This window comes from Eriocheir sinensis, unplaced genomic scaffold (genome assembly GCF_024679095.1).
Source record: "Eriocheir sinensis breed Jianghai 21 unplaced genomic scaffold, ASM2467909v1 Scaffold877, whole genome shotgun sequence".
NCBI lineage: Eukaryota > Metazoa > Arthropoda > Malacostraca > Decapoda > Varunidae > Eriocheir > Eriocheir sinensis.
This window is the reverse complement of record NW_026112249.1, coordinates 109919-126496: the sequence shown is the minus strand read 5'-3', so window position 1 is coordinate 126496 and position 16578 is coordinate 109919. Positions and strand designations below refer to the sequence as shown.

The window sequence follows — 16578 nt, the reverse complement described above, 5'->3', positions numbered from 1 at the left end:
AGGGAGGGAAGAGAGGAGAGGAGGAGAGGAGGGAGGGAGGGAGGGAGGGAAGAAAGAAAGAGAAGGAGTGACGGAGGAAGGGAGGGAGGCAAGGAAGGAAGGGAGGGAGGGAGGGGGAGAGAGGAATGAATGAATGAATGAAGGAAGGAAATGAATAAAATGATAAAAGAATGAATGAATGGAGGAAAGAAAGGTGGGAGGGAGGAAGAGAGGGAAGAAGGGAATGGAGGATGGAAGGAAGGCAAGGGAGGGAGGGAAGGAGGAAGAGGTGCAAGGGTGGGGGTTGATGGGCCGGGAAAAGAAGGGACAGGGGATGGGATGGGAAGGAAATGAAAAGCTGGGAAATGGATGTGATGGGAAGTGAAGGAAGGTAGGAAGGAAGGAAGGAAGGAAGAACGGAACGGAGTGAGGGAAGGGAGGAAGGAAGGATGGAAGGAAGGAAAGAAGGAAGGAAGGAAGGAGGAAGGTAAAGGAGTGAGGGAAGGGAGGAAGGAAGGAAGGAAGAGAGGGAAGATGTGTAGGTAAGGATGAGGTGGGATGGGGCACGATAGAAGGGAGAGGGGATGGGAAGGAAAGGAAAGGCTGGAAAATGGATGTGATGGGAAAGGAAGAGAAGGAAGGAAGGAAGGAAGGAAGAGAGGGAAAATGTGTAAGGGTGAGGTGGGATGGGGCACGGATAGAAGGGAGAGGGGATGGGAAGGAAAGGAAGGGCTGGAAAATGGATGTGATGGGAAAGGAAGAGAAGGAAGGAAGGGAGGAAGGAAGGAAGGGAAAATGTGTAAGGGTGAGGTGGGATGGGGCACGGATAGAAGGGAGAGGGGATGGGAAGGAAAGGAAAGGCTGGAAAATGGATGTGATGGGAAAGGAAGAGAAGGAAGGAAGGGAGGAAGGAAGGGAGGACGTGTAAGGGACTGTATGTGATGTGAAGCTGTGCGAGCGAGGGAGAAGCGATTGAAAGCCACGGGGCGACATAGCGCGCGTAGCATGGAATCGCTCCTGGGAACTCTAAACTCGGGAACTTGACGCCCCGACCATTGCCCCGCCGCAGAAAATGATGAAGGACAATAACCTGGTACGGCACCTGGACGCCTGCGAGACCATGGGGAACGCCACCACCATCTGCTCCGACAAGACGGGCACGCTCACCACTAACCGCATGACCGTGGTGGCCGCGCACATCGCCGGCACCACCCACAGGTAACACACACGCCGCGCCTCAAGCTTTAAACTTAAGTCTATATATACCAAGTCAAGTCACTCTGCTACAAAACTGCGACCGGTACGCGCAGGAGGCGGTTTTTGGGGCGGAGCAGCGGGATGACGTCACTTGGAGCCCCCCCCCAAAAAATACCCGCCAGTTCAGGGGTGACTAAAGTTGGGGCCGTATGTACACTCTGGATGTCCATTCTCGCCTTCTTTCACAGCACGTTCAGGCAAGCCACTAACGAAAAAATGTCTTTTCATTGTGCTATTGCGTGACTGTAATTTCAATGACTACAAACGGCGGTGTGGGGTGTGAGGGAGGGCATGTTGAAGTGATTGATTTAAATTAGTCCACCTTTCTTCGTTTTCTCTAAATCCCTGTTTCTAAATTCTCTAGCTTGGCTCCAAGCAGTGTCACGCATAAGCCACGCCTCGGCCGTATCTCCTCCCACAAACCTGCGTATGACTTGACTTGGTGTATATAGACTTAGGTTTAAACGTACGTCTTACTATAGTCTGTTCACTTAAGTCCGACCCAAGCTGACAACATGAACCTAATTAAGCGTGTTTGCAAGCTGAGTGCTGATTGGCTACTGGTATGGCTTCCGAGTTTTCTTTATTAACCTCTGTTTGTGTTTATCTCACGCAGCACTTTTTGCTAATCTGCACTGTGCTTACGAGCACGCTTAGGTTTATGTTGTCAGCTTAATTGGATCAGACTTAAGTGAACAGACAACAACAACAACAACAACAAAATCACTCTCCCTTCGCTCCCACCTTCTCTCCCTCAGTCTCCCTTTCTCCCGCTCTCGTTTTCACTCATTCACACTTCCTTTCTCCTCTTCCTCCTCTCCTTCACACTTCGATCCTCTCCCTCACCCCAGATATTCCCTCACACCCTCCCCAGATATCTCCCTCACTTTCCTTCAGATCTCTCCTCCCTTACTCCCCCTCTTCCTCACCTGCCCCTCTCTCTCTCCCCCTCCCCCTTAGATTACTCTCCCACACGGCTATTACACTGGGCAAATTTTCCGTGGATCTTCAGTCAAACCATGATTTCCGCTGGCGTGGTTCTCATTTGTCTCTTGTTATTGCTGCTGCTGCTGATGATGATGATGGGAGTAGTACCGTCGTCCTTCGGTGAAATCTACCGTAGCTTTGGAAGATCGTGGACACGTCAGAAAACCACGGAAATATGAGAACCACGCCAGCGGAAATCGTGGTTTGACTGAAGATCCCCGGAAAATTTGCCCAGTGTAATAGCCCCTTTACTCTCCTATTCTATCCCCCTGCCCTGATCTCTTCCTCACTCTCCCCCTCTCTTCCCCGCTCCTTAGATCATTCTCCCACACTCCCTCCTTCCTCCTCCCGCTCCCCAGATCTCTCCCCAAGTACGAGACGCTCCCGACCAGCGTGGCGGAGCTCATGGTGCTCGGGATCAGCATCAACACGAACTACACCTCCAAGGTCGTGCCCTCGGAGAACCCCGGCGAACTCCCCAAGCAGATCGGCAACAAGACGGAGTGCGCGCTGCTCGGCTTCGTCAACGACCTCGGGCGAAGCTACCAGGCGGTGCGTCGGAACTACCCCGAGGAGAAGTTCACCAAGGTCTACACGTTCAACTCTGCGCGCAAGTCCATGTCCACAGTGGTGCCGCTGGGGGTGGGCGGCTTCCGGGTCTTCACCAAGGGCGCCTCCGAGATGGTGGTGAGGCGGTGAGTCGGTGGTGGTTGCTGTGGTGGTGAAGTACTGTGTGTTGTGGTGGTGGTGAGGCGGTGAGTCGGTGGTGGTTGCTGTGGTGGTGAAGTTCTGTGTGTTGTGGTGGCGGTGAGGCAGTGAGTCGGTGGTGGTTGCTGTGGTGGTGAAGTAGTGTGTTGTGGTGGTGGTGAGGCGGTGAGTCGGTGGTGGTTGCTGTGGTGGTGAAGTACTGTACGTGTGTTGTGGTGGCGGTGAGGCGGTGAGTCGGTGGTGGTTGCTGTGGTGGTGAAGTACTGTGTGTTGTGGTGGTGGTGAGGCGGTGAGTCGGTGGTGGTTGCTGTGGTGGTGAAGTACTGTGTGTTGTGGTGGTGGTGAGGCGGTGAGTCGGTGGTGGTTGCTGTGGTGGTGAAGTACTGTACGTGTGTTGTGGTGGCGGTGAGGCGGTGAGTCGGTGGTGGTTGCTGTGGTGGTGAAGTACTGTGTGTTGTGGTGGCGGTGAGTCGGTGAGTCGGTGGTGGTTGCTGTGGTGGTGAAGTACTGTGTGTTGTGGTGGCGGTGAGGCGGTGAGTCGGTGGTGGTTGCTGTGGTGGTGAAGTACTGTACGTGTGTTGTGGTGGCGGTGAGTCGGTGGTGGTTGCTGTGGTGGTGAAGTACTGTACGTGTGTTGTGGTGGCGGTGAGTCGGTGAGTCGGTGGTGGTTGCTGTGGTGGTGAAATACTGTGTGTTGTGGTGGTGGTGAGGCGGTGAGTCGGTGGTGGTTGCTGTGGTGGTGAAGTACTGTGTGTTGTGGTGGTGGTGAGGCGGTGAGTCGGTGGTGGTTGCTGTGGTGGTGAAGTACTGTGTGTTGTGGTGGTGGTGAGGCGGTGAGTCGGTGGTGGTTGCTGTGGTGGTGAAGTACTGTGTGTGTGGTGGTGGTGAGGCGGTGAGTCGGTGGTGGTTGCTGTGGTGGTGAAATACTGTGTTGTGGTGGTGGTGAGGCGGTGAGTCGGTGGTGGTTGCTGTGGTGGTGAAGTACTGTGTGTTGTGGTGGTGGTGAGGCGGTGAGTCGGTGGTGGTTGCTGTGGTGGTGAAGTACTGTGTGTTGTGGTGGTGGTGAGGCGGTGAGTCGGTGGTGGTTGCTGTGGTGGTGAAGTACTGTGTGTTGTGGTGGTGGTGAGGCGGTGAGTCGGTGGTGGTTGCTGTGGTGGTGAAGTACTGTGTGTTGTGGTGGTGGTGAGGCAGTGAGTCGGTGGTGGTTGCTGTGGTGGTGAAATACTGTGTGTTGTGGTGGTGGTGAGGCAGTGAGTCAGTGGTGGTTGCTGTGGTGGTGAAATACTGTGTGTTGTGGTGGTGGTGAGGCAGTGAGTCGGTGGTGGTTGCTGTGGTGGTGAAGTACTGTGTGTTGTGGTGGTGGTGAGTCGGTGGTGGTTGCTGTGGTGGTGAAGTACTGTACGTGTGTTGTGGTGGCGGTGAGGCGGTGAGTCGGTGGTGGTTGCTGTGGTGGTGAAGTTCTATGTGTTGTGGTGGTGGTGAGGCGGTGAGTCGGTGGTGGTTGCTGTGGTGGTGAAGTTCTATGTGTTGTGGTGGTGGTGAGACAGTGAGTCGGTGGTGGTTGCTGTGGTGGTGAAGTACTGTGTGTTGTGGTGGTGGTGAGACAGTGAGTCGGTGGTGGTTGCTGTGGTGGTGAAGTTCTATGTGTTGTGGTGGTGGTGAGGCAGTGAGTCGGTGGTGGTTGCTGTGGTGGTGAAATACTGTGTGTTGTGGTGGTGGTGAGGCAGTGAGTCGGTGGTGGTTGCTGTGGTGGTGAAGTACTGTGTGTTGTGGTGGTGGTGAGGCAGTGAGTGAGTCGGTGGTGGTTGCTGTGGTGGTGAAATACTGTGTGTTGTGGTGGTGGTGAGGCAGTGAGTCGGTGGTGGTTGCTGTGGTGGTGAAGTTCTATGTGTTGTGGTGGTGGTGAGACAGTGAGTCGGTGGTGGTTGCTGTGGTGGTGAAGTTCTATGTGTTGTGGTGGTGGTGAGGCAGTGAGTCGGTGGTGGTTGCTGTGGTGGTGAAGTTCTATGTGTTGTGGTGGTGGTGAGGCAGTGAGTCGGTGGTGGTTGCTGTGGTGGTGAAGTTCTGTGTGTTGTGGTGGTGGTGAGGCAGTGAGTCGGTGGTGGTTGCTGTGGTGGTGAAGTACTGTGTGTTGTGGTGGTGGTGAGGCAGTGAGTCGGTGGTGGTTGCTGTGGTGGTGAAATACTGTGTGTTGTGGTGGTGGTGAGGCAGTGAGTCGGTGGTGGTTGCTGTGGTGGTGAAGTACTGTGTGTTGTGGTGGTGGTGAGGCAGTGAGTCATTGGTGGTTGCTGTGGTGGTGAAGTTCTGTGTGTTGTGGTGGTGGTGAGGCAGTGAGTCGGTGGTGGTTGCTGTGGTGGTGAAGTTCTGTGTGTTGTTGTGGTGGTGAGGCGGTGAGTCGGTGGTGGTTGCTGTGGTGGTGAAGTACTGTGTGTTGTGGTGGTGGTGAGGCAGTGAGTCGGTGGTGGTTGCTGTGGTGGTGAAGTTCTGTGTTGTGGTGGTGGTGAGGCGGTGAGTCGGTGGTGGTTGCTGTGGTAGTGAAGTACTGTGTGTTGTGGTGGCGGTGAGGCGGTGACTGTGGTGTTGGCTGTGGTGAAGTAGTCTTTGTTGTGGCGGTGGTGGTTGCTGTGGTGGTGAAGTACTGTGTTTGTGTGGTGATCAAGAGGTCTGGATCCTTAATGGTGAAGTCATGGGGTAAAACTGTGTGTGGTGAGGGAAGGGGGAGGGAATGGTGATGGTAGTTCAGCAGTGTGTGTGTGTGTGTGTGTGTGTGAGGCTAGAGGTGGCAGGCATCATCTCCCCCTCCCCTCCCAGCCCTCCCTAAAAACACCTCCCTCACCCCACACCTGCCCGACGACAGGTGTGCGTACGTCCTCAACGAGAAAGGCGAGGTGGAGAAGCTGACGGAGGATGACCAGAGGGAGCTGGAGAACGAGGTGATCGAGAAGCTGGCGGGGGACGGCCTGAGGACCATCGGCTTGGCCTACAGGGACTTCGTGCCCTTCGACAACGACATGAACCAGGTGACCTCCTCCTCCTCTGCTTCCTGCTCTTCTTCCTTCAATCACTTTATCTTGATTTAATTTTATTCTTCTGACATCTGATTTTACCATATCTATTTATTTATTATTGTTTTTATTATTGTTATTTATGTAGCTAGGTTTCTATTTCCTGTACTCCACATCCCGCTATAAGTAGCTTCCTTTCTCCCGTTTACTGTGAAGAGATCTGAATTCGAATCATTATTAGTATTGATAGTAGTAGAAGTAGTAGTAGTAATAGCCACGTTGTCGCCTGGATGAGGTGTCGCCTCTCGTTCTCCCTGCTCAGGTCGGCCATCCTATGTCTCAGGGGCACCAGACACTCTGACCCAAAAGCCACCACCATCTCCAATATGGACTATGGACCACAGTGGTGGAGTGACATTAGGGTGGGTGGGGAGTGACTTGAGGGGAAGGAAAGGGGATCTAGACGGAATAGACGATAGGTGATTTAGTGTCAGGTAGTATTAGCGATATGGTTGGATGCCAGTCATATCAGTTGAGCTAATGACCTCCAAACTATGGAGCCCTCCATGATTATGTGTCGGGAAAATAAACATGGGTGGAGGTATCATTTATGTTATAGTAGTAGTAGTAGTAGTAGTAGTGGTAGTAATCGTAGTAGTAGTAGTAGTAGTGTGAGTAGTAGTAATCATAGTAGTAGTAGTAGTGGTAGTAGTAGTAGTAGTAATTGTAGTAGTAGTAGTAGTAGTAGTAGTAGTAGTAGTAGTAATCATAGTAGTAGTAGTATTTGCATAACTTTACCTCTCAGCCAATTCTGCCACCACCACCATCACCACTCACTCATCACCATCCCCTATCTACCCACACCTCCACACCACCAATCCTTATCATCACCACCACCACCACCAGCACCACTCACCAGCACCACTCACCACCACCATCTCCCCCCAGACCATGATCACGGAGGTGCCAGACTGGGACAATGAGAACTTCGTGGTGTCGGACCTGACCCTGCTGGCCATCCTAGGCGTGGAGGACCCCGTCAGGCCGGAGGTGGGTGGCGACAGGGACGGGAGGGCTGACAGGGGGGAGGTGAAGGATGGGTGGTGGCAGGGACAGGAGGGAGGCAGGATCAAGGAAGGGGTTAGGAAGGGGGGAGGATCATGGAAGGGGAAGGAAGGGTAGGGTAGGGAAGGGAAGGAGGGGCATGAAAGGGGAAGGAAGGGCAGGATAGTGAAGGGCAGAAGGGGCATGAGAGGGGAAGGAAGGGCAGGATAGGGAAGGGAAGAAGGGGCATGAGAGGGGAAGGAAGGGCAGGGTAGGGAAGGGAAGGAGGGGCATGAGAGGGGAAGGAAGGGCAGGGTAGGGAAGGGAAGGAGGGGTATGAGAGGGGAAGGAAGGGCAGGGTAGGGATGGGAAGGAGGGGTATGGCAGGGGATGGTTTGGATTGGGCAGGGACAGGACAGAGAAGGAGGGGCAGTGAAGGGAAAGGCTGGGGAAGGGATGGGAAGAAGGGGAAGGAAGGACAGGGCAGGACAGGGAAGGGAAGGAGGGGTAGGGGAGGTTAAGGTTGGGGAAGGAAGGACAGGACAGGGGAGGGAAGGGAAGGGAAGGGGAAGGAAGGACAGGACAGGGGAGGGAAGGGAAGGGAAGGAGGAGTAGGGAAGGTTAAGGTTGGGGAAGGAAGGACAGGGGAGGAAAGGGAAGGGAAGGGGAAGGAAGGACAGGACAGGGGAGGGAAGGGAAGGAAAGGAGGGGTAGGGAAGGTTAAAGTTGGGGAAGGACAGGACAGGGAAGGGAAGGTTAAGGTTGGGGAAGGAAGGACAGGACAGGGAAGGGAAGGAGGGGTGGGGAAGGAAGGACAGGACAGGGAAGGGAAGGTTAAGGTTGGGGAAGGAAGGACAGGACTGGGAAGGGAAGGTTAAGGTTGGGGAAGGAAGGACAGGACAGGGAAGGGAAGGTTAAGGTTAGGGAAGGAAGAACAGGACAGGGAAGGGAAGGAGGGGTAGGGAAGGTTAACATTGTGGAAGGAAGGACTGGACAGGGAAGGGAAGGAGGGGTAGGGAAGGAAGGACAGGACAGGGGAGACAAAGCAAAGGAAGGGAAGGATAGATTTATATAACTTTGCATATATATTCAGACCACACAGAGCCCATGGTCCAGACTGGGTGGTCTGTCCTTCAGTTTAAGTGAAATCGTATCAAAGCAAATACCACCAAGACGTTGCATTTCTACTCAAGTATATATTAAGCTGAAGGAAGTGTTGCTTGAGCTTCTTTTTGAATGAGTCCATTGTGTTGCACTGGACCACTGAATGTTGGAGCTTATTTCATGCAAGTGCTGCAACATTAGTGAAGAAAAAGTTGGTGCAGTCTGAATTTATTTGTTTACATTAAGTTTTATGCCATCATTCCTCATTCGAAAAGTGTCATCAGTCATAAACAATTTGAATTTGTCCACACTTGTAACACTATTGAGTATTTTGAAGCATTCTGTCAGTTTTCCTTGGAAGCAACATTTCTCAAGAGAGAACAGGTTAAGAGATGAGAGCCTTCCATCGTTAGGGTTGTTACGAGAATGAGGAAAAGTGTAAGGCAGGGGTTCCCAACCTTTTTGTTCCTCTGTACTCCTTGGGCATTTTTATAAGTTCCATGTACCCCTAAAAAATTAGGATAAAAAAATGATGAAATTGTAATATTTTGATATTAGTTTATAATGAAATCTATGTGTAGACTGATGATATAATTTAAATAACAGTTTTGCTTACTAGAATGAGGAAATTGGAAAAAAAAAAATGACATAGTGCAATTTGAATGCAGATTACAACACCATGTATTGTACATTAGTGGTTATTCTCTCAGACCCAATGTACCTCCCGAAAAGTGCAAATGTACCACTGGGGTACATGTACCCCAGGTTGGGAACCCTTGGAGGAAAACGGGGTACGGGATGACCAAGACCGAAGGAACAGATCAAACAAACACCCCTTCAACCTCACCCTGTCCTCCCTCACTTCTCACCCCTGCTGGCCACCCCACAGGTTCCTGAGGCCATCAGGCTGTGCCAGAGGGCCGGGGTAACAGTGCGCATGGTCACCGGGGACAACGTCAACACGGCCCGCTCCATCGCTACCAAGTGCGGCATCCTGAGACCCAAGGACGATGGACTGGTGATGGACAGCCACCAGTTCAACACCAGGATTAGGGATGAGGAAGGAGAGGTGGGTGTGGGATGGGGTGTTAGGTGTGTGTGTGTGTGTGTGTGTGTGTGTGTGTGTGTGTGTGTGTAATTCCTCGTCATCTATTTTCATTTCCATCCCTCTCCCTCTCCTTTTCTTCCTTCTCCTCCTCCTCCTTATCCTCCTGTACCTCCACACCACCATTCTTCATTCATTCTCTTCCTTCTCTTCCTCCTTCTCGTCTATCTCCTCCTCTTTCCTCCTACTCCTCCTGCTCATCTACTTACTTCTACCTCCTCCTCCTCCTGCCCCTCCCCCTCCTCCTCCTCCTCCTCCTTTTCCTTCTCTACATGCATCTACACCTCCTTCATTCTCCTCCTCCTCCTCCACTTGCATTTCCACCTCCCTCATCCACCACCACCACCACCTTCACCTCCTCCCTCCACAGCTGTCCCAGGAGCTGATGGACAAGGTGTGGCCGCGGTTGAGGGTGCTGGCGCGCTCCTCCCCCCAGGACAAGTATGTGTTGGTCCGCGGCATCATCAACTCGCACGCCGGGGCCATGCGTCAGGTGGTGGCGGTGACGGGCGATGGCACCAATGACGGACCGGCACTCAAGATGGCTGATGTGGGCTTTGCGATGGTAGGCGGCAACGGTTGTGTGTGTGGTTTTTGTTTTTGATCGGTTGTCTTTCCTCTCTGTCTCTCCTCTTTTGATGTCTTTTAACTCTTCATAATTTCTAGTTCATAATTTCTCGTCCTCCTCCTACACCTTCTCCTTCCCTTCTCTTAATTCTGCATTCTCTTCATCCTTCGTCTCCATGACCACCTGCTTTTTTTTCTTTTTTTCATTCTATTTTTTGTTTTGTTATCTCTCCACCACCAGTTCACCACCCACACTATGACAACCAGCAGCACCACATTTTATGATAACCACCACACAACACCACCAGTTACCACAACCACACCACCACCACCACCACCACTCACCCACCACCATGTCCTCTGCACACCAACACAATCACCACCACCCTCACCACCCAGTCACTATAACAACCACCACACAACACCAGTCACCACAACCACCCCACTACCATTCACCCACCACAATCACTACCACCAACCATCACACAGAACAACCATGATCACAAATATATCACCACAGTTCACCTACCACCACCACTACCACCACTCACCCCTGACCACATCCTCTGCAGGGTATCACCGGGACGGATGTGGCGAAGGAGGCGTGCGACATTGTGCTCACCGATGACAACTTCAGCTCCATCGTCAAGGCGGTGATGTGGGGACGCAATGTGTACGACTCCATTGCCAAGTTCCTGCAGTTCCAGCTGACGGTCAACGTGGTGGCGGTGACGGTGGCCTTCGTCAGCGTGTGCATCATCAGCGACACGCCACTCAAGGTTAGGATGTACACCAACTTATTATTAATGTTTTTTTTTACAGTAAAGGAAGCAGCTTAAGGGCAAAAAAATAGTTGAGAAAGCCCCCCCGCTAATCACTGCCCCAATAAAAGTGTATTGATGATTTTGTGAACACTGAATATGATGAACACTGAATATGATGAACACTGAATATGATGAACACTGAATATGATGAACACTGAATATGATGAACACTGAATATGATGAACACTGAATATGTGAACACTGAATCTGTGAACATTGCTGTGTCTGGTGTAGTGGGTTCTTATACACCACAAGCTCAAGTGCTAAGGCGACAGAGACGAGCACTGAGGCAGCACCCAACTACAGCTAGATCTTCCCCATTCCCCCCTCCCCCCCCCCCTGACTGGTTCGATTCCCGGGCGGAGTGGAAAAATTTGGGTGGCTCTTCCGATACCCTACGCCCCTGTCCACCCAGCAGTGAATGGGTACCAGGTATTAATCGGGGGTTGTGTCCCGTCTCTTAGGATCTGTTCCCTTCTCCTATAATTCCTTCCCCTTCTGTCTCTCTCCAGCATATGACCACAGATGTTATGCCGACTAAACGAAACTTTCCAACTTTCCCCCCCAGACTGTACAGATGCTCTGGGTCAATCTCATCATGGACACGCTTGCCTCCCTGGCGCTGGCCACGGAGCCCCCGTCCCTCACCCTCCTGCACCGCCAGCCCTATGGGAGGACCATGCCCCTGGTGTCCCCGGTGATGATGCGGAACATTGTGGGCCAGGCGACCTTCATGGTGGTGGTGATCTTCCTGCTGCTCTTCTACGGTGAGGCTGATGGTGATGCTTGTGTTGTCACCATGCACTTGGGAACACACACACACACACACACACACACACACACACACACACCAGAGAGGGGCAGGAAGGGATAGAAAGGAGATGGGAAAGAGAGTGTGGGATGGGTGCAGGGAAAGGATGAGGGAAGAAGAGGAGGGAAGGATACACACACACACACACACACACACACACACACACACACACACACACACACACACACCTTTCCCCCCTCTACACTGTCACCCTCTACCCCTTCATCAGGCCTCTGCACAGCCCTCTAGCCTCCTTTCCCCACCTCTGCCATCCCTTTCCCCTTCCCAGTCTACCTAAAGATGGACTTACACCCATACTGCAAGCACTTTGATCCACCTGTTTACACCCACCCTCTTCCTCATCCACCTTTCTTCATCTCACCCCATCTATAATCCACTACAAGAGAGACCATCTACACAACTATCTACACATGCACACATATAAGCACACACACTTACCCTTTTCATCTCCCACCCAAAAAAGAAGATACCAAAACAAACTCTTAACCCTCTCATTACCACCCTTCTTCATCACCCTTCTTCATCACCCTTCTTCATCACCCTTCTTCATCACCCTTCTTCATCACCCTTCTTCATCATCACCCTTCTTCATCATCACCCTTCTTCATCACCCTTCTTCATCACCCTTTTTCATCACCCTTCTTCATCACCCTTCTTCATCACCCTTCTTCATCACCCTTCTTCATCACCCTTCTTCATCACCCTTCTTCATCACCCTTCTTCATCACCCTTCTTTATCATCCTTCTTTATCACCCTTCATCATCAACCCCTCCACCCTCTTCTCCCCCCTAATATATACTCTTAAATCCCCTCATCACCCACCCTTCAACACCTACCCTTTCTTCGTCCACCCCTTACCCTCCTCACCCCCCCTCCCCACCTCCCCAGGCCACTTCCTGATGGACATAGACGACGGGCTGTACACGGGCCGGGGGGAGCCACCGTCGCAGCACTTCACCGTCATCTTCAACACCTTCGTGATGATGACGCTCTTCAACGAGGTCAGCTCCCGCAAGATTCACGGTGAACACAACATCCTCCTGGGCATCACCGGCAACCCGCTCTTCTACTGCATCTGGGTGGTGACCTTCGCCGCGCAGGTGGGTGTGGGGAGGGGGGAAGGAGGTAGGGGGAGTGCTAGGGGGCTGAGGGAGGAAAAGGAGTGGGGAAGAAGGGGAGGGAATGATAGAAAGGAGGTAGGACAGAGGGGAGGGAGGGAAGTGGAGGAAAAAGGGTAGAAAAGAGAGGGAGAGGAACGAGAGAGGAGAAAGAATGGAATGAAAAGAGAGGAGACAGACAGGAATAGGAAGAAGAGGGGAGGAAGAGGGATAGAAAGGAGGAGGAGAGAGGGATGGGAAGGAGAGTGGAGGAGGAAGAATACAAAGGAGAGAGAGGAATAGGAAGGAGAAGGGAGGAAGAGGAACATAGGAAGGAGAAGGGAGGAAGAGGGATATAGGAAGGAGAGAAGAGGAAGAGGGATAGGAAGGAGAGGAGAGGAAGAGGGATAGAAAAGACTCCTCACTCGCAACCTGGCTTTTCTACTGCATCTGAGTGTTGGATATGTGTGTGTGTGTGTGTGCATGTGTGGGTGTGGGTGTGGGTGGGTGGGGGGGGGGGGCAGGGGGGGATAGAAAAGAGAGACTGCCCCCTTCATCTTCTTCCTTGTCATGGCACCTTTTAGTCACCCTCTTCCCCCTCGTCGCCACCAGGTCCTCATCGTCCAGTTCGGGAGCTACGCCTTCAGCACTTCAGCGCTCACCCTCGACCAGTGGCTGTGGTGCGTCTTCTTTGGGCTGATGACGCTGCTGTGGGGCCAAGTTGTGACCTCCGTCTTCTCCTTCATCCCCGCCCATGGGAGGTGAGGCAAGGGGAGGAGGGAGGGAAGGGAGGAAGGAAGAGGTGGAGGATGAGGAGAAAGGGGAGAAGAGGAGAGTTAGAAGGGGTGAAGTGGAAGGGAAGAAGAGAGGGAAGAGAAGAAGAATGGAGAGCAGGGAAAGGGAGGGAAGAAAAGAAGGGAAAGAGTGAACAGTTAGAGAGAGAGGGTGAAGGGGAGGGAGGGAGAGGGAGGAAGAGAAGAGAGAGAAAGTTGAGAGAAATTAAGAGGGGGTGAAAGGGAAGGGAAGGAGGGAGGAGAACAAAGGAAAAGTGAGAGATTACAGAGAATAAGAAAAGAAGGGAAAGTGTGAACAGTTAGAGAGAGAGGGCAGAGAATAAGAAAAGAAGGGAAAGTGTGAACAGTTAGAGAGAGAGGGCAGAGAGGGTGAAGGGGAGGGAGGAAGAGAAGAGAAAGTTGAGAGAAATTAAGAGGGGGTGAAAGGGAAGGGAAGGAGGGAGGAGAACAAGGGAAGAATGAGAGATTACAGAGAATAAGAAAGGGGGAAATGGGAGGGAAATGGAGGGAGGAAAGAGAAGAATGGGGATAGTGAATGATTACAGAGAGAGGGATTACAGAGGGAGAGAGAGGGGGATGATTACAGAGAGAGTAAGAGAGGATGAAAGGATTGGGACAGGGAGGGAAGAGAAGAAGGGAGAAAGTGAAAGATGACAAGGGAGATGAAGGGAGGATGAAAGAGAGAGATATGCAGGGTAAGGAGAGGGAGGAAACTGTAAAAGTGAAGGAATATGAAGGAAGGGAAAGAGAGTATGAGAAAGATATGGTTGGAAGGGGTGGGTAAGGATATGGAAGGAGAGGGGAAGGAGGGAAGGAAGGGGTAGGTAAGGATATGGAAGGAAAGGAAGGAGGGAAGGAAGGGGTATTTAAGGATATAAAGGGAAGGAAGGGGTGGGTAAGGATATGGAAGGAAAGGAAGGAGGGAAGGAAGGGGTAGGTAAGGATATGAAGGGAAGGAAGGGGTAGGTAAGGATATGGAAGGAAAGGAAGGAGGGAAGGAAGGGGTACATAAGGATATAAAGGGAAGGAAGGGGTAGGTAAGGATATAAAGGGAAGGAAGGGGTAGGTAAGGATATAAAGGGAAGGAAGGGGTAAGTAAGGATATAAAGGGAAGGAAGGGGTAGGTAAGGATATAAAGGGAAGGAAGGGGTAGGTAAGGATATAAAGGGAAGGAAGGGGTAAGTAAGGATATAAAGGGAAGGAAGGGGTAGGTAAGGATATAAAGGGAAGGAAGGGGTAGGTAAGGATATAAAGGGAAGGAAGGGGTCGGTAAGGATATAAAGGGAAGGAAGGTAGGTAAGGATATAAAGGAAGGAAGGTAGGTAAGGATATAAAGGGACGGAAGGGGTAGGTAAGGATATAAAGGGAAGGAAGGGGTGGGTAAGGATATAAAGGGAAGGAAGGGGTGGGTAAGGATATAAAGGGAAGGAAGGGGTAAGTAAGGATATAAAGGGAAGGAAGGGGTAAGTAAGGATATAAAGGGAAGGAAGGGGTAGGTAAGGATATAAAGGGAAGGAAGGGGTAGGTAAGGATATAAAGGGAAGGAAGGGGTGGGTAAGGATATAAAGGGAAGGAAGGGGTAGGTAAGGATATAAAGGGAAGGAAGGGGTGGGTAAGGATATAAAGGGAAGGAAGGGGTAGGTAAGGATATAAAGGGAAGGAAGGTAAGGATATAAAGGGAAGGAAGGAAGGAAGGGTAAGGAATATAAAGGGAAGGAAGGGGTAGGTAAGGATATGAAGGGAAGGAAGGGGTAGGTAAGGATATGAAGGGAAGGAAGGGGTAGGTAAGGATATAAAGGGAAGGAAGGGGTAAGTAAGGATATAAAGGGAAGGAAGGGGTAAGGATATAAAGGGAAGGAAGGGGTATGTAAGGATATAAAGGGAAGGAAGGGGTAGGTAAGGATATAAAGGGAAGGAAGGGGTATTTAAGGATATAAAGGAAGGAAGGGGTAAGGATATAAAGGAAGGAAGGAAGGAAGGTGGTTAAGGATATAAAGGGAAGGAAGGGGTAGGTAAGGATATAAAGGGAAGGAAGGGGTTGGTAAGGATATAAAGGGAAGGAAGGGGTAAGTAAGGATATAAAGGGAAGGAAGGGGTAGGTAAGGATATAAAGGGAAGGAAGGGGTAAGGATATAAAGGGAAGGAAGGTAAGGATATAAAGGAAGGAAGGTAAGGATATAAAGGGAAGGAAGGGGTAGTAAGGATATAAAGGAAGGAAGGGGTGGGTAAGGATATAAAGGAAGGAAGGGTAAGTAAGGATATAAAGGAAGGAAGGGGAAGGAAGGGGTGGGTAAGGATATAAAGGAAGGAAGGGGTATATAAGGATATAAAGGGAAGGAAGGGGTATGTAAGGATATAAAGGGAAGGAAGGGGTAGGTAAGGATATAAAGGGAAGGAAGGGGTAGGTAAGGATATAAAGGGAAGGAAGGGGTGGGTAAGGATATGGAAGGAAAGGAAGGGGTAGGTAAGGATATAAAGGGAAGGAAGGGGTAGGTAAGGATATAAAGGGAAGGAAAGGGTGGGTAAGGATATAAAGGGAAGGAAGGGGTAGGTAAGGATATAAAGGAAGGAAGGGGTAAGTAAGGATATAAAGGAAGGAAGGGGTAAGGATATAAAGGAAGGAAGGGGTGGGTAAGGATATAAAGGAAGGAAGGTAGGTAAGGATATAAAGGAAGGAAGGGGTGGGTAAGGATATAAAGGGAAGGAAGGGGTAAGTAAGGATATAAAGGGAAGGAAGGGGTAGGTAAGGATATGAAGGGAAGGAAGGTAAGTAAGGATATAAAGGAAGGAAGGGGTAGGTAAGGATATAAAGGAAGGAAGGGGTAGGTAAGGATATAAAGGGAAGGAAGGGGTGGGTAAGGATATAAAGGAAGGAAGGGGTGGTAAGGATATAAAGGGAAGGAAGGTGGGTAAGGATATAAAGGGAAGGAAGGGGTAAGTAAGGATATAAAGGAAGGAAGGGGTGGGTAAGGATATAAAGGAAGGAAGGGGGGTAAGGATATAAAGGATATAAAGGAAGGAAGGTAAGGATATAAAGGGAAGGAAGGGGTAGGTAAGGATATAAAGGGAAGGAAGGTGGGTAAGGATATAAAGGAAGGAAGGGGTAAGGATATAAAGGAAGGAAGGGTAGGTAAGGATATAAAGGAAGGAAGGGTAAGTAAGGATATAAAGGGAAGGAAGGGGTAAGTATGATATAAAGGAAGGAAGGGGTGGGTAAGGATATAAAGGAAGGAAGGGGGTAAGGATATAAAGGGAAGGAAGGGTAGGTAAGGAT

At 51.0% G+C, this 16578-nt stretch overlaps 1 protein-coding gene across 2 annotated transcripts in view; it reads left to right on the top strand.

Annotated features, from left to right (window-relative positions):
* LOC126994793 (plasma membrane calcium-transporting ATPase 2-like) overlaps positions 1-16578 on the top strand; it is a 38118-nt gene that overhangs the window by 2353 nt on the left and 19187 nt on the right. For both annotated transcript variants that reach the window (XM_050854065.1, XM_050854064.1), the window contains exons 5-14: positions 1049-1197; positions 2583-2918; positions 5789-5951; positions 6885-6986; positions 8974-9153; positions 9560-9754; positions 10329-10535; positions 11149-11347; positions 12302-12513; positions 13123-13271. In XM_050854065.1, coding sequence (XP_050710022.1) covers positions 1049-1197; positions 2583-2918; positions 5789-5951; positions 6885-6986; positions 8974-9153; positions 9560-9754; positions 10329-10535; positions 11149-11347; positions 12302-12513; positions 13123-13271 — 1892 coding nt within the window. The remainder of the gene's footprint in view (positions 1-1048; positions 1198-2582; positions 2919-5788; positions 5952-6884; positions 6987-8973; positions 9154-9559; positions 9755-10328; positions 10536-11148; positions 11348-12301; positions 12514-13122; positions 13272-16578) is intronic.